The 20,900-nt window shown below is 41.3% G+C and overlaps 1 protein-coding gene and 3 non-coding genes across 4 annotated transcripts in view; 1 reads left to right on the top strand and 3 right to left on the bottom strand.

The window, feature by feature from the left end:
* Window positions 1–872, bottom strand: part of LOC140871047 (28S ribosomal RNA) — a 3,349-nt gene extending 2,477 nt beyond the window's left edge. Inside the window, exon 1 of the ribosomal RNA XR_012147597.1 lies at window positions 1–872. This exon is cut by the window's left edge and continues 2,477 nt beyond it. This is a non-coding gene — a ribosomal RNA (28S ribosomal RNA).
* Window positions 873–1,087: 215 nt separating this feature from the next.
* LOC140871046 (5.8S ribosomal RNA) lies at window positions 1,088–1,243 on the bottom strand. The gene has a single exon (XR_012147596.1). It is a non-coding gene; the product is annotated as a 5.8S ribosomal RNA (ribosomal RNA).
* A 5,423-nt stretch (window positions 1,244–6,666) lies between these two features.
* LOC140871051 (small nucleolar RNA R71) lies at window positions 6,667–6,774 on the bottom strand. Its single transcript, XR_012147598.1, has one exon. It is a non-coding gene; the product is annotated as a small nucleolar RNA R71 (small nucleolar RNA).
* A 130-nt stretch (window positions 6,775–6,904) lies between these two features.
* On the top strand, window positions 6,905–20,622 carry LOC140871044 (uncharacterized). Its single transcript, XM_073273490.1, has 8 exons — window positions 6,905–7,568; window positions 7,641–7,687; window positions 17,412–17,468; window positions 17,770–18,010; window positions 18,056–18,300; window positions 18,807–19,585; window positions 19,869–19,914; window positions 20,098–20,622. The coding sequence occupies exons 1-8, from the start codon at window positions 6,905–6,907 to the stop codon at window positions 20,620–20,622; spliced, it is 2,604 nt and encodes an 867-aa protein (XP_073129591.1).
* Window positions 20,623–20,900: the final 278 nt, after the last annotated feature.

The raw sequence follows: 20,900 nt of genomic DNA, 5'->3' as shown, positions 1-20,900 counted from the left end.
CGGGCCTCCACCAGAGTTTCCTCTGGCTTTGCCCCGCTAAGGCATAGTTCACCATCTTTCGGGTCCCGACAGGTATGCTAACTTGATCCCTTCTTAAAAGATCAAGGTCGGTCGGCGTTGCACCCCTCGAGGGGGATCGCGCCAGTCAGCTTCCTTGCGCCATACGAGTTTTCTCGCCCGTTGACTCGCACACATGTCAGACTACTTGGTTCGTGTTTCAAGACGGGTCGAATGGGGAGCCCACTGGCCTGCACCGGGAGCATGCAGTCGCCGAGGCAAGCATTAAGGCGCGTGCTGTCCGCCACGATTGAGGCGACGGAATTCTGCGGGCATATCAACTGCCCGGGCTTTGGCCTCCACCCTGATCCATCTTGGTCCACACCCCGAGTCGATCGGCGGACCAGCTCTCGCCTTTCCACATCCGACCGGGGCGCATCGCCGGTCCCCATCCTCTTTCCTCCCAACAATTTCAAGCACTCTTTGACTCTTTTTTCAAAGTCCTTTTCATCTTTCCCTCGCGTTACTTGTTCGCTATCGGTCTCTCGCCCGTATTTAGCCTTGGATGGAATTTACCGCCCGATTGGGGCTGCATTCCCAAACAACCCGACTCGCCGATAGTGCCTCGTGGTGCGATAGGGTCCGGGCATGACGGGGCTCTCACTCTCTCTGGCGCCCCTTTCCAGGGGACTTGGGCCCGGTCCTCCACTGAGGACGCTTCTCCAGACTACAATTCGAACGACATGGTTGCCCGATTCTCATGTTGGGCTATTCCCGGTTCGCTCGCTGTTACTAGGGGAATCCTTGTAAGTTTCTTTTCCTCCGCTTTTTGATATGCTTAAACTCACCGGGTGATCCCGCCTAACCTGGGGTCACAATCGAGGGGCAATCTAGTGCTCCACACGATAGTTCGTGAGTCGAGGAATACAACCACCAAGTATCGTGTGACATGCATCGACACGGAATCCTATTTTGGTCCGGCCTCTATGTGAGGATAAAGGGAGGCCTGTTTCCGCCCCTTCTTCGGATGGATGCATCACCACCCCGTATTTTACGAGCGCGGGGGAGACCCTGGGGGCGACGAGATGCGTGACACACAGGCAGATGTGCCCTCAACCAGATGGCTTCGGGCGCAACTTGCGTTCAAAGACTCTATGGTTCACGGGATTCTGCAATTTACACCAAGTATCGCATTTCGCTACGTTCTTCATCGATGCGAGAGCCGAGATATTTGTTGCCGAGAGTCGTTGTACATATCTATTCGATAGGCGCCTCCTAGTCACGTCCTGGGCACCGCAGATGACACCACGAACGGAGAGTAGCAATTACGATTTTCCTTGGCGCTTCCATGCCGAGAGGTTAGGTACTCCCAATCGGCTTTGCGAGACACTTGGGGTCGAGGCCGTGACGTTGGAGCAGCGTATTAAAACATGTTCACGGGTCTGCTTCGAGGTTTCGACAATTATCCTTCCGCAGGTTCACCTACGGAAACCTTGTTACGACTTCTCCTTCCTCTAAATGATAAGGTTCAGTGGACTTCTCGCTAATTTGCGGGCAGCGAACCGCCCACGTCGGAGAAATCCGAACACTTCACCGGACCATTCAATCGGTAGGAGCGACGGGCGGTGAGTACAAAAGGCAGGGACGTAGTCAACGCGAGCTGATGACTCCCGCTTGCTAGGAATTTCTCGTTGAAGACCAAAAATTGCAATGATCTATCCCCATCAGGATGAAATTTCAAAGATTACCAAGACCCGCCGGTCATGTCTATAGACTCGTTTAATACATTAGTGTAGCTCGCGTGCGGCCCAGAACATCTAAGGGCAATACATACCTGTTATTGCCTCAAACTTCCGCGGCCTAAAAGGCCGTAGTCCCTTTAAGAAGCTGGCCGTGAAGGTGTACCTCCGCATAGGTAGTTAGTAGGCTGATGTCTCATTCATTAACGGAATTAACCAGAAAAACCGCTCCACCAACTAAGAAAGACCATGCACCACCACCCATAGAATCAAGAAATAGCTCTCAGTCTGTCAATCCTTACTATGTCTAGACCTGGTAAGTTTTCCCGTGTTGAGTCAAATTAAGCCGCAGGCTCCACTCCTGGTTGTGCCCTTCCGTCAATTCCTTTATGTTTCAGCCTTGCGAACATACTCCCCCCGGAACCCAAAGACTTTGATTTATGATAAGGTGCCGGCAGAGTCCATAAAGTAACATCCACCGATCCCTGGTCGGCATCGTTTATGGTTGAGACTAGGACAGTATCTGATCATCTTCGAGCCCCCAACTTTCGTTCTTGATTAATGAAAATATCATTGGCAAATGCTTTCGCAGTTGTTCGTCTTTCATAAATCAAAGAATTTCACCTCTGACTATGAAATACGAATGCCCCCGACTGTCCCTGTTAATAATTACTCCGATCCCGAAGGCCAACGTAATAGGAGCGAAATCCTATAATGATATCCCATGCTAATGTATTCAGAGCATAGGCTTGCTTTGAGAACTCTAATTTCTTCAAAGTAACAGCGCCGGAGGCACGACCCGGCCAGTTAAGGCCAGGATCGCATCGCCGGTAGAAGGGATGAAATGACCGGTGCACACCAAAGGCGGACCGGCCGACCCAACCCAAAGTCCAAATACGAGCTTTTTAACTGCAACAAATTAAATATACGCTATTGGAGCTAGAATTACCGCGGTTGCTGGCACCAAACTTGCCCTCCAATGGATCCTCGATAAGGGATTTAGATTGTACTCATTCCAATTACCAAACTCGTAGAGCCCGATATTGTTATTTATTGTCACTACCTCCCCGTGTTAGGATTGGGTAATTTGCGCGCCTGCTTCCTTCCTGGGATGTGGTAGCCGTTTCTTAGGCTCCCTCTCCAAAATAGAACCCTAATTCTCCGTCACCCGTCACCACCATATTAGGCCACTATCCTACCATCGAAAGTTGATAGGGAAAAAAATTGAATGATGCATCGCCGGCACAAGGGCCGTGCGATCCGTCGAGTTATCATGAATCATCGCAGCAACGGGCAGATCCCGTGTCGACCTTTTATCTAATAAATGCATCCCTTCCAGAATTCGGGGTCTATTGCACGTATTAGCACTAGAATTACTATGGTTATCCGAGTAGCAGGTACCATCAAACAAACTATAACTGATTTAATGAGCCATTCGCAGTTTCACAGTCTGAATTAGTTCATACTTACACATGCATGGCTTAATATTTGAGACAAGCATATGACTACAGGCAGGATCAACCAGGTAGCATTCCATGTCGACTCTTGGCACCGCATGGACAAATAAAAAACAACACCAATTGTCGTTCGCACGTAGCGCGGGGCGCTTTTTATTGGGGAAAATAGAGACCGATGACGCCTGTACCCACGAAGTACTCCGTGACCGAGAGACTGAGCGAGGTGCCATTGATCCAGAAACTCAAGACCATTAAAATTCGAGAGGGTTGGATAACGACATTTGTTGCAAAAGCTCGTCCCGTACCACGAACCCGATAGCTCGCAGCAAAAGAAGAAAGGGTCATTAAATCCGATGAATTCCCGCACTTTGGGTATCGAACACAAAAAACCAAGCTCGACCAAGATGTTCCCGAAACTTGAACCATTCACTGAAGAGGCATGCCCAATATATTTTCACTGCGCAAGAAGGGACTCAACTTACCGGGACACACCAACGAACACTCACGTGTTGTTACGTACGGAAATTTTTGAACACATAGGCTAAGTCATCCACCGCTCCAACACAATGGAAAGAGGTGGAAGACAACCAAAGAGCTCAAGAAAATGCCCCGAGACTTACACGAATACACATGTCATCGATGCGACGAGAGAAACAAAATGTCGGACGAAGATTGGGACACACGCGATTGCTTGCCACTCGTCGATCCACGATAGCAATGACCATAATGCGCTCTTCGGCCCCAATGCTTCCTGAACCGAGGGACTTTGATGGTCGCATGGGAGCTTAAGAACACCAATGCTCAAGGATATTGCGGATCAAACATGCAACGAGAGTCCACATGGACGCGTCCGAAAAACTGCCGCAAGAAAGAGATATCATATGATCGAAGCCACTTGAAACATCTTGCCCACGAACTCACGGACCAATCGATCTAACCGAACGACATGGGGATGCAAGCCTTACTAGAGTTTCAAGTTTATTCTCAACCTCAGATGCAAGAACAGATATCCAAACATGAAGATGTGGGAAATCAATCGCAAGCGAGACCCATGCTCCAATAAAGAGAACGGGATAGGCACGACTGCTCCCAGCTTGCCGATCCATGATAGCAATGATCATAATGTGCCTTTCGGCCCCAATGAGGCCTAAAACGAGGGACCTTGACGGACGCATTGGAGCTTAATAACACCAATGCTCAAGGCTATTGCGGATCAAACATGCAACAAAACAATCGAGCATCTCCAAACCCGATAAGTGTCACAAATGCACCTCGAACTCTCAGAAATTTGATATCGCCCCCATGATTTGACCCACCCGACTATGGCGGGGAAAACCCTTTCCGGAGTAGTCCCAACCGAATTTATGCGATACCGAGACATGCAAGATTGCTCTTCGCTCGCCGTACGATGATGGAAACGAACATAATGTGTCTTCCGGCCCCAAGAGACCTAATCCGAGGGAATTTGATGGTCGCCTGGGATCTTAAGAACACCAATGCTCAGGGCTATTGCATTAGTTTTGCATGTTTTGTGTTTGTTTTGCATTCATTTCGTTTACGTTGTGTTTGTTCTTTACCATTCTTGTTCTGTTTATTGTTTTATTGTGTTTGTAGTCACTCCTCTGGTTTATTTGTTTATACTACAGGAAATCACTAGTAAATGCTGATTTTTGGTGAGAAGGCGATGCACGCATGAGGCCGTAAGAAAATAAAGAGAAGGAATTTATATTTTTGGAAAAATACAGGGCGCGCAGGCGGCACTTTTCTACCGCCTGCGCGCACTCATGCTTAGGAAAAATAGTAGCTGGCCAATTTTCAGGCGCCCGAGCGGCAATTTTCTACCGAACGGGCGCGATGCGCAGACTTGGAATTTTAATATTTTGGAGAGTTTATTTCGGGAAGGATTCTTGGGGACTATAAAAACAATTCTTTCCATAGATTTTGGAGGTTACTCGGGCGCACAGAAGGAGGCAGACAACAACTAGGATATTGAAGATTTCTCATCTCCGTTGGGAGTTTTTCCCTTCATCTTTTCTGAATTTTTATGTTAAAAATTTTTAGATTGAATTTTGTAATGAAGTTCAGCAGCTAAACTTTTATTTTGTTGGAATAAAAGGGATCCGAACCCCGAAACATTGTAGTGTGATTTAATCACCTGACGTATTGAGATTTGATTTATGTTTATAATTTATTTTATCATGTGTTTTCTCTATGTTGATTATTAGCTACCCTTAACATAGATTCGTAAATTGTGAATTGCTGTCGAGAGATAGGTTCATAGTTAGGACAAATGATAAAATCCATGGACTTAAAATATGCATAGAGATATGGTATTTAGTACATGTTGATAGCCATAGACCACCAATTGAAAGCTGTAGAATTCATAGAACGCAAAGAAATCTGTCGTGATCAATAATTAGAGAGAGTTAATTGTTTCACTGATTTGATTAGTTTGGCATAACCTCTAGAGAGAAGGTCAATGTTTCAAGAATTTCTGTCAAACTTATGCGCATAAATTAAGTTCCAATCGTCCAGTTCAATTAGGAGGAAGGTGAACCAAAATTCCAACAAAATCTTTTCAAATTGTTATTTTTCAGTCGTGAGAATTGGTTTCTTGGTTGTGAAATTTATATTTATTTACACTGAGTTCTTAGTATTAAATGTTAGATAGACTCCAAAATCAACTTTTAGATACTTTGTGTAGTTAAAAATTAAAGAAACAAATTATTATTGTTTAGTCCCTGAGGACGATACTCGTACTCAGTACATCTTATTATAACTTGAATCGTGCACTTGCGATTATTTCGACTGGAACTGAGAGATTTTTATAGAAAATTTAAGTGTTAGTATTCCATCGATCATGTTTTTGGCGCTGCTGCCGGGGACTATTGAGATTTTAATTTGTTTTATTTGATTTTTCTCTATTAAAATTTTAATCACTCTTTTCAATCTGTGAACTGCCGAATTCTCTTGCAGTGCATGCGACACTCACCTGAGGAACTAGTGCATTTTGATCCAGAAATCGAGAGAAATTTTCACAAGAGAAGAAGGCAACAACAAGAAGAAATGAAAGAAGAACAAGAACAAGAACAAAAACAACCAGTTTACAGATCCATGATGGATCTCGCCTTGCCAAACATCGAAAGTGCTAGACCAAGCATCATCAGGCCAACTGTAGCAACAAATCACTTTGAGATAAAACCTGTTATTCTTCAACTGATTCAGAACACACTTCAATTTGGCGGGACTGTCATTGATGAACCATATGTGCACCTCACAAATTTTCTGGAAATTTGTGATACATTCAAGATGCAGGGAGTTTCTGATGAAGCTATTTGTTGCGTTTATTCCCTTTTTCACTACAAGGTAAGGCGAAAGCATGGCTAACAAATTTACCTACAGGTTCCATCACTACATGGGATGATCTGGAGAAATCATTCCTCACCAAATACTTCCCACCATCTAAGTCAATGAAGCTAAGAGCTGACATCACAACTTTTTTCCCAAGGAGAACATGAAACATTTTATGAAGCATGGGAGTGCTACAAAGATCTACTGAGAAGATGTCCACACCACTAATTACCAGACGGTCTTGTGGTACAAACTTTTTATTATGGTCTTTCTCACTCTAATCGTACCATGTTAGATGCAGCTGCAGGTGGAAATTTACTATGAAAATCGTAAGAGGATGGATATGAATTAATTGAGGAAATGGCATCTAGTAGCTATCACCCTCAATCTGAAAGGAGTGCAGCCCGGAAATCTAATGGAATTCATCGGGTTGTTGCGTTCACATCAGTGGCCGCTCAACTTGAAGTCATGAACAAGAGAATTGTGGAACTTAGGGTAGGAAACTCTGTGATGCGAGTTCAAGAAGTGTGGTGTGAAAAATGTGGTGCAGGGCATTTCACGAAATACTGTCAAACATTTTCTCAACCAGAGGGAGTTATGGCAAGTCAAATAGGAAATCAAAATCGCCCAAGGAATGACCCATTCTCGAATTCCTATAATACAGGGTGGAGACAACATCCAAATTTCTCGTGGGGTGGACAGAACAATAAACCATGTGGGAATCAGAACTACGACAGACAACCTCAAGAGGAGAAATCGAGTTTAGAGCAGATGATGCAGAAATTCATATCATCTACTGAAACCCGGATGCAGAATCAAGATGCCTCGATAAAGAATCTGGAGAATCAGATAGGGAAATTGGCTAAAACAATTTCCGGCAATGATCAGGGTACCTTGCCGAGTGACACGGAGAAGAATCCTAAGGAGCAGGTAAAAGCAATTGAATTGAGGAGTGGAAAGACAGTAGAGCCTGCACCACAGATCGAGAAAGAGCCAAAATTCGCTACATCAGAAAAAGTTTCAGGTAAGTCATCTATCCCAACACTTTACCCCACTTCACAATAAAAAATTGTTGTGCCACCACCTTTTCCTGCAGCTCTGAAGAAGGCAAAACTAGATTCTCAGTTTGGAAAATTCCTGGAAGTATTCAAGAAATTGAATATTAATATTCCCTTTGAAAGAGTAGGTGCCCGGTGAGCCAACTTGTGGCTAAGGGCTTTGATGACTCTTTGTATAAACAATCTTTTGTTTAATATAATTTACACTTTTATTAATGGCAATGACTTTATCTTTCTTCATATTGTTATATTGTGATATACTATTGTTGTTTTGATAAAGACCTTGAATATACTATAGTGTATGTAAGATGTGGTAGAACATGGGGATGTCTATCATGAAACACATCTTATAGTCACTGTATATTCTAAACTGTTCCTAGTCGATTGAGCCGTCCGATAATAAGGATAAAGATCGCTCGAGTTTGAGACTAGCATTTGCGATGTAGAGTACCATGTTTCATTGGTAAGAAACATAGAGATGTTCGAAGCATGCAAATGGATATTCATACGATGAATGATCGAACTACCCTATCCGGACTTTCCAAGTGGTTATCACTTATCGAGTGGATAAAGTCCGCGGTTTTGGTTGTACACCATTAGTCCTTACTACTTGAAACATCATTGAGACTCTATATGCTAGTACTGTGCTTTGACTCGTTTACCGACTCTATTGGGGTCATCACGTGTCGGGATTGGGTACAGTTACAACACATATAGGAGTCGATGCTTTGTTGTCAATGATTCACCACATACTTGCGAGTGTGGATATCCTATGCGATCTGAGGAGATATTAGTGTGACGAATCTCTGGCCAGAGTAAATGATGTGATTTAAGAAATGGTTTCTTAGTAGCACATGCGATGTCACTATTTGATCTTCAAGATGTATTGCATAGTTATCGAATCTCGAACGACTCTCGATATACCAATGGTTGTTGATTCGATCGGGATATATGGATGAAGGGACCGTACTGTACGCTAACCACAATCTATTGGTTCTTGCAGGCAATATCAGTGATACCTAGGAAATCATGGGGCGATGTTGCTAGGCGCTCTTACCATGATTCGATGGGCAAGTCGGAAATTGTTGTTCCGAGTCACAAGGAGTTGTGAGCCCACGGCTAGCTGTATCCTTGAACCATTGTGGGTCACACAGAGTAATGGATTTTTAATCCCCGTTGAGATAGTTAAATTTAAAGAGTTAAATTTAATGAACAAAGAAGTTGGACTTCTTAATTATGAGTAGAGGAGTAAGATTTCCTAGAATGACATAGGGATGGGCATTTTTGGAAACCACTGAATTCGAATTCAGAAAAAAGTATCTTGACTTTAAAAGGTGCTGAAATGGTTTCTGTGCACATTGGTGAAATCGGTTTATCAATCGGAGTCACGATGAATTTTATATTAATTTCTGAACATGCGGGCTTTGCTTGTCGGGCTTGAACTTATGACTAATGGGCCCTAAGCTGTTAGTGGCCTACATTATAAATAAGTTATTGCAGTACAGAAATTAGACACAACAGGTCACAAAATTTTCGAAAAACCCTAGTATTTTTCCTCTGAAGTGGCCGCCCCCTTTTCCCCTCTGCTCGGTAAAATCCAGTCTGTGAATTTTGAATTACAGTCTGGTTTAACGGATCAAATTCGTTAATTCTCTTCGTAGAAACTTCTGATAGATTTTCTAGTGCAATCTATCAGAGGGATTAAATATCCGTTCATGGACCTGATTGAAGAACAGTTCGTCCATCAGTTCCAGGGATATACAACAAGAGCAGAGCAATCTGTTGGTGTCCATAATCTCGCTTCGAGATTGGAGGTAAAAATTTATAATTGTTATTTAATTTTTACACACACACAATTTAATCGTAAAGGTTTTGATACCCATTATGGAATCGTTCCATATAAATTTTTAAACTTCCGCTGCACCGGGTATCAATCCTGATTGATCTGATCGCCGCGTTCTCCAATAGTGGTATCAGAGCCAGGTTGCTCAGATCAAGCGATTAAATTAATCGATTGTACAAAAATTTTTAAGCCTCGGTTTTTGAAACAAAATAAATATTTTAAAATAAAAAAAAAAATTTCGGGCAAAACCCGGGCAGCGATCAACGCTGCCCTAGGGCGCTACCCAGGGCAGCACACGGCGCTACCCAGGGCAGCGATCAACGCTGCCCTAGGGGCAGCCGGGCTGCCCGGCCCGAGCCCTATGGGGCGCGGGCAGCCCGGGAATGTCCCGGGCGGCCCGCGGAAAAATTAATTTTTTAATTTTTAAATTAAATTTTAATATGTTAAAATTCTATTTTTGGTCCGATCGAAAATTGTTTTTGATTGGTCCACGAGGCGTCGGATCGAATTGTTCGAGTCCGAAAATTTTAAAATTGATTTTTGGATAAATTTGAATTTTTGGAAAATTTAAATATTTTATCCGTTAAATTGAATTTTGAAATTAATTATTTTTGGTACAATTGATGATAAGATATGATCTTATGGATATATTGAGTAAAATATGATTTTATGTATAAAATTGGATTTTATAGATAAAATATGATTTTATTTGATAAAAAGATAAAATATGATTTTGTATGTAAAATAAGATTTTATATATGAAATATGATTTTATCCTTTTAAATTTAAATTGTCATTGCATGTTATCCAATAAATTAATTTTTAATTAAATGTTATTGGATAAGGATGATCGATTACCATGACCAATTTTGTAGGTGTATGTTAGGAATTTACATTTGTTTTTATTGTTGTTGGATTTATTAATGGGCCTGGTTTATGGCCCAATATGAATTGTCATATGTAATAAAAGTGGGCTTGGTTTATGGCCCGTTCCCACCCCTTAAAAATGTATCCCCTACTTGTCATTGTTATTTATTGTAAATACATTAGATTTAGTGGGAGATGAAGATTTGAAGATGGAGTTGGGCCCAGCAGACAATAAAGACAGAAGAAATGTAAATTGGAAGCAAAATGTAATAGGATTGCATTGCATACTGCATATTACCTAGGATTGAACTAAGACTCGTGATTGGCAACCACGGGTCGATTAGAAATGGAATCGATCATCCTATATAATATGTGATATTATTGTTGTATGCATGTTTTAGACAACATTGTGTGAATCCGGCAAGCATACAAAATTTTAAAAATGATGAGACAAATTTTCAAAATTAAAATCCCTCATTTTAAATATGATTTAAAATTGATATCTTGATAAATAAAAGAAATTTAAATTTGTTTAAATGTTCCTACCTTCCATCAACGATCAATGTATGAGATGCTACCCGCGGATACGGTCCGGCTCATATTATTGGGGGGGCCCGTTCGTCGGAAAGCTGTACATTGGATCGACACATGTTGTAAGTTGGGTGGAACTCCCATGGGATTGGCTCATATTATTGGGGGATCCACATGGCGACCGTCCATCACAACTTAATATTGATGGGTCATCTTGACATGTCATAATAAACGGCGTCATATTATTGGGCCCTTATTGGACATGAGGTAAAAACATGGAGGTTGCTTTGGAAGCAATTGGGCTCTACCTTTTGAAAATTATGGTTGGCTGATATTATTCGGGACCATAGTTTGTCAATTGGACTCCATGTTCTCAATAAGGAAAACAGTTTCCCGTTTTCACTAGAGGGTAGTGAAATCGTTAAAATAGTGGGAGTGAGATTCATAAAATAAATTTTGCCTATTTTATGTCATAGTAAATTACTTAAACAATCACTGATATTTGTCTGTTTCTTTTCAGTATTTCATAAAGATGAATTCGCGTAATCCACTTTTCTCGATCCTCGAACAAAATAAATTTACTGGCGCAAACTATACGGAATGGTTCCGTAAGTTGAAGATTGTCTTGATTTCGGAGAAGATGCTCTACGTGTTAGAAAAATCTCCTCCGAAGGAAGCACCAGCTGACATAAGTCCGGAAGAGTTAGCCAAACTTGATACATGGTGGGTCCATGATATCAAGGCCAAATTCTATATGCAAGCCTCGATGTTTGATGAACTCTAGAGGCGATTTGAGGACACCGTGAATGCTGCTGACATTCACGTACAACTCAAGGAACTTTTTGGGGCTCAATCGAGGGCTGAAAGGTTCGCTACTGTAAAGGAGCTAATGACGTGTCACATGCGTGAAGGGACTTCGGTCTGTGATCATGGGGTACGAGTGATTTGGCTCATACAGAAGTTGGTAACCCTTGATTTGATGTTGGAGCATGAACTCAACGTGGACTTACTACTTCTGTCTCTTCCTTCTTCGTTTGACGGATTTGTGGTGAATTTCAATATGAACAAGATAGAGGCCTCCCTTGAAGAGATGGTCAATATGCTTGTGACATATGAATCCACATTAAAGAAGGATAAACCGGCTTTCTTGGTGGGCTCCTCTTCTTCTGCTAAGAAGGGGCCAAGTACAAAGGGTAAGAAACGTTCTGCCCTACCCAAGAAAATCGAACCCGAGAAGAAGTACAAGACAAAGGCTTCAAACATGGAAAAATCCAAGGATGTTTGCCATTACTGCAAGAAGCCCGGTCATTGGAAGCGTAACTGCAAGGAATATCTAGAGCAGTTGCGAACTGCGAAGGGTATGTTCTATATTGAAATAAATGTTTCACTTAATACTACTTCTTGGGTATTGGATACCGGATGTGGATCTCACATTTGCAATGATTTGCAGGTGATGACAAGAAGTCGCAGGCTTAGAATGGGTGAGACCCAGCTGAGGCTCGGAAATGGTTCCAGAGTTGAAGCTAAAGCTGTGGGAGATATTTATTTAATTTTGCAGAACGGTTTTAAGTTACTTTTGAGAGATGTTTTATTTGTTCCGGATTTGATTAAAAACATTATTTCTGTTTCTATGCTTGATAGAGATGGTTATTCTTGCAATTTTGTGAATGGGATTTGCAATATTTACAGGAATGAATGTTTGATTGGAAATGGACAACTTGAAAATGATCTATATAACTTAAAACTAAAAGACGTTCCAATAAATTATGTTGATAAACCGGCAACAACAAACAAAAGGAAAATCGATAGTCAAAACCCGACAAACCTTTGGCACGCTAGGCTATGTCATATTTCCTCAAGGAGGATGAACAAGCTAGTGGGAGAGGGCATGTTTGATATGTCTGATATTAACTCTCTACCTACTTGTGAATCCTGCCTGAAAGGAAAAATGACTAAATCTCCTTTTAAGGGGAAACCTGAGCGTAGTCAAAATCTGTTGGATTTGATCCATACAGATGTTTGTGGTCCATTTAGAGTTGGTACTCAATATGGTCACACCTACTTCATTACCATTACTGATGATTATTCTAGGTATGGGTATTTATATTTAATGAAATATAAGTCTGAAGCATTTGAAAAGTTCAAAGAATTCAAGGCTGAAGTAGAAAACAAGCTAGGTAAAAGTATTAAAGCACTTCGATCGGATCGAGGTGGAGAATACTTAAGCACCGAGTTTTTGGACTATCTGAAAGAGAATGGGATTCTCTCACAGTGGACTCCTCCTATGACACCACAGCTAAATGGTGTATCGGAGCGTCGTAATCGAACTTTGTTGGACATGGTTCGATCCATGATGAGCTTCACTAAGCTTCCACCTTCATTTTGGGGCTATGCGCTTGAAATGGCGGTATTGCTGTTGAACAACGTCCACACTAAAGCAGTGGACAAAACACCATACGAGTTATGGAATGGCAAAACTCCTAAGTATTCGTACTTGAGGATTTGGGGATGTCCTGCTTACGTGAAGCAGACAGTGGGAGATAAGTTGGATAGTCGATCCACCTTATGTTATTTTGTAGGGTATCCGAAGAATTCAATCGGATATTATTTCTATCATCCTGCTGAAACAAAGGTGTTTGTTTCAAGGAATGCCACCTTCTTGGAGAAGGAGTTCTTATTGGATAAGAAAGGCGAGATGATGGAACTCGAAGAAATTCGAGAAGAACCCGAAATACAAAATAACAATCCCACACCTCAGAAACCATTGATTGACACGCCTGTACCTAGAAGATCCGAGAGGACTTCTAGACCTCCTATTCGATATGGTCTTCTTCTTGAAGGGGATCAAGATGAACCCGACGTTGGATGTGATCCAAGAAACTTCAAGGAAGCAATTTCTGATGCGGATTCAAATTTATGGCTTGAAGCTATGCAGTCGGAAATAGATTCGATGCATACAAACCAAGTTTGTTCTTTAGTAGATCCTCCCGATGGAATTGTTCCAATAGGGTGTAAATGGATCTACAAGAGAAAGCTTGGGCCTGATGGTAAGGTATTGACCTACAAGGCACGATTGGTGGCGAAAGGTTATACTCAAAGACAAGGAGTTGACTATGATGAAACCTTTTCACCAGTTGCAATGTTCAAGTCCATAAGAATCCTTATTGCCATAGCTGCTTGGTATGACTATGAGATATGGCAAATGGATGTGAAGACTGCTATTCTTAATGGAGACATTAAGGAAGAAATCTATATGAAGCAGCATGAGGGGTACACATCCATGGGAAGCGAGCATAAGGTATGCAAGCTTCAAAGATCAATTTATGGTCTAAAACAAGCATCAAGAAGTTGGAACCAGAAATTTGATGAAACAATAAAGGATTTTGGTTTCATCAAGAACCCGGAGGAACCATGCGTGTACAAGAAAGTAGTTAAGGATGTTGTGACATTCTTAGTACTTTATGTTGATGACATCCTACTCATTGGGAATGATGTAGGGATGTTGCAGTCAACAAAGATATGGTTATCAGGTAGATTCTCGATGAAGGATTTGGGTGAGGCATCCTATATTCTTGGGATATAGATCTATAGAGATAGATCTAAGAGAATGATAGGACTCACTCAATCAACCTACATCGACACCATATTGAAACGGTTTTCAATGGATGGGTCCAAGAGAGGACATCTACCCATGTGTCATGGAGTTTCTCTATCCAAGTCTATGTGTCCCAAGACGGATGAAGAGATAGAGAAAATGACACATGTACCATATGCGTCAGCCATAGGTAGTATCATGTATGGGATGATATCTACCAGACCGAATGTAGCATTTGCTCTGAGTGTCACGATCAGATATCAAGCTAATCCTGGTCAAATGCATTGGAAAGCCGTGAAGGACATTCTTAAGTACTTACGAAGGACTAAGAATATGTTCATGGTATATGGAGGAAGAGAACTAAAATTGGAAGGCTATACCGACTCTAGCTTCCAAAGTGACGTGGATGACTCGAAGTCAACCTCTGGATTTGTGTTCATGCTCAATGGCGGTGCTGTCTCTTGGAAGAGTTCCAAGCAGGACACCACAGCGGATTCCACCACTGAGGCAGAATACATTGCAGCATCAGATGCTGCTAAAAAGGCTGTTTGGATGAGGAATTTCGTCCAAGAGTTGGGCGTCATTCCTGAAGTTGTTGGTCCAGTCCCGGTGTACTGTGACAACACGGGTGCCGTTGCTCAGGCAAAGGAACCAAGATCTCATCAAATATCCAAACACGTACTGAGGAAATACCACATCATCCGGGAGATTGTGGAAAGAGGAGACATCACTGTCGAAAGAGTGGCCTCTGCAGACAATATCGCTGATCCACTTACTAAGCCCTTGCCAGGACCATTATTTGACAAACATCGCGAAGCAATGGGTCTACGTAGTATGACTAGTTGTCTAAGGGCTTTGATGACTCTTTGTATAAACAATCTTTTGTTTAATATAATTTACACTTTTATTAATGGCAATGACTTTATCTTTCTTCATATTGTTATATTGTGATATACTATTATTGTTTTGATAAAGACCTTGAATATACTATAGTTTATGTAAGATGTGGTAGAACATGGGGATGTCTATCATGAAACACATCTTATAGTCACTGTATATTATAAAATGTTCCTAGTCGATTGAGCCGTCCGATAATAAGGATAAGGATCGCTCGAGTTTGAGACTAGCATTTGCGATGTAGAGTACCACGTTTCATTGGTAAGGAACATAGAGATGTTCGAAGCATGCAAATGGATATTCATACGATGAATGATCGAACTACCCTATCCAGACATTCCAAGTGGTTATCACTTATCGAGTGGATAAAGTCCGCGGTTTTGGTTGTACACCATTAGTCCTTACTACTTGAATCATCATTGAGACTCTATATGCTAGTACTGTGCTTTGACTCGTTTATCGACTCTATTGGGGTCATCAGGTGTCGGGATTGGGTACAGTTACAACACATATAGGAGTCGATGCTTTGTTGTCAAGGATCCACCACATACTTGCGAGTGTGGATATCCTATGCGATCTGAGGAGATATTAGTGTGACGAATCTCTGGCCAGAGTACATGATGTGATTTAAGAAATGGTTTCTTAGTAGCACATGCGATTTCACTATTTGATCTTCAAGATGTATTGCATAGTTATCGAATCTCGAACGACTCTCGATATACCAATGGTTGTTGATTCGATCGGGATATATGGATGAAGGGACCGTACTGTACGCTAACCAAAATCTATTGGTTCTTGCAGGCACTATCAGTGATACCTAGGGAATCATGGGGCGATGTTGCTAGGCGCTCTTACCATGATTCGATGGGCAAGTCGGAAATTGTTGTTCCGAGTCACAAGGAGTTGTGAGCCCACGGCTAGCTGTATCCCTGAACCATTGAGGGTCATACAGAGTAATGGATTTTTAATCCCCGTTGAGATAGTTAAATTTAAAGAGTTAAATTTAATGAACAAAGAAGTTGGACTTCTTAATTATGAGTAGAGGAGTAAGATTTCCTAAAATGACATAGGGATGGGCATTTTTGGAAACCACTGAATTCGGATTCAGAAAAATTTATCTTGACTTTAAAGGTGCAGAAATGGTTTCTGTGCACATTGGTGAAATCGGTTTATCAATCGGAGTCACGATGAATTTTATATTAATTTCTGAACATGCGGGCTTTGCTTGTCGGGCTTGAACTTATGACTAATGGGCCCTAAGCTGTTAGTGGCCTACATTATAAATAAGTTATTGCAGTACAGAAATTAGACACAACAGGTCACAAAATTTTCGAAAAACCCTAGTATTTTTCCTCTGAAGTGGCCGCCCCCTTTTCCCCTCTGCTCGGTAAAATCCAGTCTGTGAATTTTGAAATACAGTCTGGTTTAACGGATCAAATTCGTAATCCAGTCTGTGAATTTTGAATTACAGTCTGGTTTAACGGATCAAATTCGTTAATTCTCTTTGTAGAAACTTCTGATAGATTTTATAGTGCAATCTATCAGAGGGATTAAATATCCGTTCGTGGACCTGATTGAAGAACAGTTCGTCCATCAGTTCTAGGGATATACAACAAGAGCAGAGCAATCTGTTGGTGTCCATAATCTCGCTTCGAGATTGGAGGTAAAAATTTATAATTGTTATTTATTTTTTACACACACACAATTTAATCGTAAAGGTTTTGATACCCATTATGGAATCGTTCCATATAAATTTTTAAACTTCCGCTGCACCGGGTATCAATCCTGATTGATCTGATCGCCGCGTTCTCCAACACCCTTTGCCGATGCACTGATGCAAATGCCAATCTATGCAAAGTTCTTGAAGGAGATCCTCTCCAACAATAGGAAACTGGAGGAGCATGCAATGATTAGTCTGACTAAGAATTGCTCAGCACTGGTGAGAAATAAAATCCCATTAAAGCAAAAAGATCCAAGGAGTTTCTATATCCCTTGTGTGATTAATGATATTCAATTTCATAAAACTTTATGTGATTTGGGTGCTAGTATAAATCTAATGTCTTACTCTGTGTTTAGGAAATTGAGCTTGGGAGAACCAGAGTCCACCAGAATGTCGTTACAAGTGGCGAACAGGTCCATCAAATATCCACGAGGGATAATCGAGGACGTGCATGTAAAAGTGGACAAATTCATCTTCCCCGTGGACTTCGTGGTGCTAGATATGGAAGAGGATTTGGACATGCCACTCATCTTGGGTAGACCTTTCCTGGCAACATGAAAGGCAATAATAGATGTCCAAAAGAGAGAGTTGCTGTTGAGAGTGGGAGAAGAGAAAATTGCATTTGACGTTTTTAATGCCTTAAAATTTTCTCAGAATAATGAAGAATGTTTTCAACTTGATGTAGTGGACTCACTGTTATTTGATTATGTGCAGGATACTTTTCAGGAACCATTAGAAGCTGCACTTATATCTGAGCATGTGGACGATCTCAGTGATGGAATTGAAGAGATGACTGCATATTTGAATGACAACCAGTCATGGAGAAGAGGTGGAAAGCTTAGACTTGAAGACCTTGGTGACCGGAAGGATTTGGTCCTCCAGAAACCAAGCCTTGAGGAACCACCTACTGTGGAATTGAAACCATTACCTGTCCATCTCAAATATGTGTTTTTAGGTGAGAATGATAAGTTACCTATCATAATATATTCTTCTTTGACAGGTGAGATGGAGGCCAGAATAATGGAGGTGCTCAAGAAACACAAGAGTGTGTTTTCCTGGAATGTGGCGGATATCAAAGGAATCAATCCATCCATATGCATGCACAAGATTTTAATGGAAGAGAGCATCAACCCATTGGTCCCAACACAAAGGAGATTGAATACGAAAATGCAGGAAGTTGTCAAAGCTGAAACGATCAAACTTCTGGATGCAGGTATCATTTATCCTATATCTGATAGTCCATGGGTGAGTCTGGTACGGTGTGTACCAAAGAAGGGGGGAATTACTGTCATACAGAATGATAATAATGAACTGATACCCACTAGGACAGTTACAGGTTGGCGTGTGAGCATATACTATAGAAAACTAAATGACGCAACCCGTAAGGATCATTTTCCCCTCCCCTTCATTCATCAAATGCTAGAGATATTGACTGGGTATGAGTTTTACTGTTTTTTAGATGGGTATTCAGGATACAATCAAATAGCAATTGCACCTGAAGACTAGGATAAAACGACTTTCACTTGCCCATATGGTACGTTTGCCTATAGACGTATGTCTTTCGGGTTGTGTAACGCTTCTGCTACTTTTCAGAGGTGCATGACTGCCATTTTTTTAATGATATGGTCGAAACTTTTTTAGAAATTTTCATGGATGATTTATCTATTTTCGGTAAATCTTTTGATGCATGTCTGCATAACTTGAATTCTGTTTTAATGAAATACGAAGAGACAAATTTGGTGCTGAACTAGGAGAAGTGCCATTTCATGGTGACAGAAGGTATAGTATTGGGTCACCAAATTTTTGAACAGGGGATCGAGGTGGACAAGGCCAAGGTGCACGTTATTCAAAATTTTCCTCCACCTACGACAGTCAAGGGAGTCAGAAGTTTCCTAGGCCATGTCGGTTTCTATCGGCGGTTTATTAAGGATTTTTCAATAATTGTCAAACCTCTTTCTTCTTTGCTAATGAAAGATGCCCCCTTTGACTTCGATTCTAATTGTTTGCATGCTTTTGAAGTGTTGAGAGACAGACTGGTGACTGCACCAGTACTGACATTGCCGAACTGGGATCTCCCATTTGAAGTCATGTGCGATGTAAGTGACTCTGCTGTTGGCGCGGTGCTTGGCCAACGAATAGACAAGGTATTCAAAACTATTTACTACGCTAGAAAGACCCTTAATGAAGCTCAACTAAATTATGCCACCACTGAGAAAGAGTTGTTAGCTGTAGTATTTCCACTGGATAAATTTCATTCCTACCTTGTACTTTCAAAAATCACAGTATACACAGATCACTCTACTATTAAGCACTTGTTGGCAAAGAAATATGCGAAACCTAGACTGATTAGGTGGATCTTACTTTTGAAAGAATTTGATTTAGAGATCAGGGATAAGAAAAGTGTTGAAAATGTAGCAGCTGGTCATCTATCTAGATTAGAATGCATTAATGATGGTGCAACAAATGAGAGAGAGGACATAGATGATTGGTTCCCTGATGAAAAACTTTTTGCCATAGAAAGTTCACCATGGTATGAAAATTTTGCGAATTATCTCGTCACAAGCACACTCCCGCATAATCTATCTTTCCATCAGGATAAATTTTTTTTATCAGATGTCAAGCATTATTTTTGGGAGTAACCGTTTTTGTTTAAAATATGTGCTGACTCAATGATCCGGAGATGTGTTGCCGAAGGAGAAATGCAAAGCATCCTCAATCATTGTCATGACCGTGAGGTAGGTGGCCATGCTGGGCCAATCAAGACAGCAGCACAGGTACTTTAATATGGGTTCTATTGGCCCAATATTTTTAAGGATGCGCGCTTGTTTGTCCAAGCTTGTGATAGATGTCAGCGGACAGGTAATATCTCAAACCGAAATGAAATGCTTTATATAATATCATTGAGTTTGAGATATTTTATTTATGGGAATCGACTTCATGGGACCATTTCAAATTTCTTTGACAAAAAAATACATTTTGGTCAAAGTCGATTATGTTTCAAAATGGGTAGAGGCTGAAGCGTTTGCAACAAATGATGCACAGGTTGTACTGAAATTTTTGAAGAAAAATATTTTTAATCGGTTTGGTACACCCCGTGCAATCATTAGTGATGGTGGCACCCACATTTGCAATAAACTTTTTGACAAACTCTTGAAAAAATATGGTGTCAAGCATAAAGTATCTACCCCGTATCACCCCCAGACCAGTGACCAAGTTGAAGTATCCAATCGAGAAATCAAACAGATTTTGGAGAAAAGTATGAGTACTAATCGGAAAGATGGGGCACTTCGACTTGATGATGCCTTATGGTCATATAGGACATCGTTTAAAACACCTATAGACACTTCCCCTTATAGACTGTTATTTGGAAAGGCATGTTATTTACCTGCTGAGTTAGAACATAGAGCATATTGGGCTACTAAGACCCTAAACTTTGAATTTGGTGTTGTAGGTGAAAAGAGATTGCTAGAGCTTAATCAACTGGAAGAATTCCGCGACAGTGCATATGATATGGCGGTTTCGTACAAGGAACGAACCAAGAGAATATATGACAGGCGCATTCGTTAGTGGGAATTCAAGGAAGGCGATGTTGTCTTGCTATTTAACTCCCGGTTGAAGCTTTTTCCCGGGAAACTAAAGTCTACGCGGTCTGGCCCCTATAAAATCACCAGGGTGTATCCATCGGGGGCCATTGAGATCAAAGATGCCCGCAACGAGTCTTTCACAGCCAATGCTCAAAGGCTAACTGAAAGAGTGGGTGCCCAGTGAGCCAACTTGTGGCTATGGGCTTTGATGACTCTTTGTACAAACGATCTTTTGTTTAATGTAATTTACACTTTTATTAA

The sequence above is a fragment of the Henckelia pumila genome, unplaced genomic scaffold (genome assembly GCF_033568475.1).
Source record: "Henckelia pumila isolate YLH828 unplaced genomic scaffold, ASM3356847v2 CTG_321:::fragment_1, whole genome shotgun sequence".
In the NCBI taxonomy this organism is placed as follows: Eukaryota; Viridiplantae; Streptophyta; class Magnoliopsida; order Lamiales; family Gesneriaceae; genus Henckelia; species Henckelia pumila.
Note: the sequence above shows the minus strand (reverse complement) of the source record. Positions and strands in the feature narration are given on the sequence as shown.

What these genes read in the sequence shown, in the direction of transcription:
- LOC140871044 (XM_073273490.1), top strand. Translation starts at nt 6,905, where the DNA reads ATGGCATCTAGTAGCTATCACCCTCAATCTGAAAGGAGTGCAGCCCGG. An exon ending in TCGTTACAAGTGGCGAACAG is followed by an intron (nt 17,469 to 17,769) that starts GTCCATCAAATA and finishes GATTATGTGCAG; the next exon opens with GATACTTTTCAGGAACCATT. An exon ending in TGATAGATGTCAGCGGACAG is followed by an intron (nt 19,915 to 20,097) that starts GTAATATCTCAA and finishes AATGATGCACAG; the next exon opens with GTTGTACTGAAATTTTTGAA.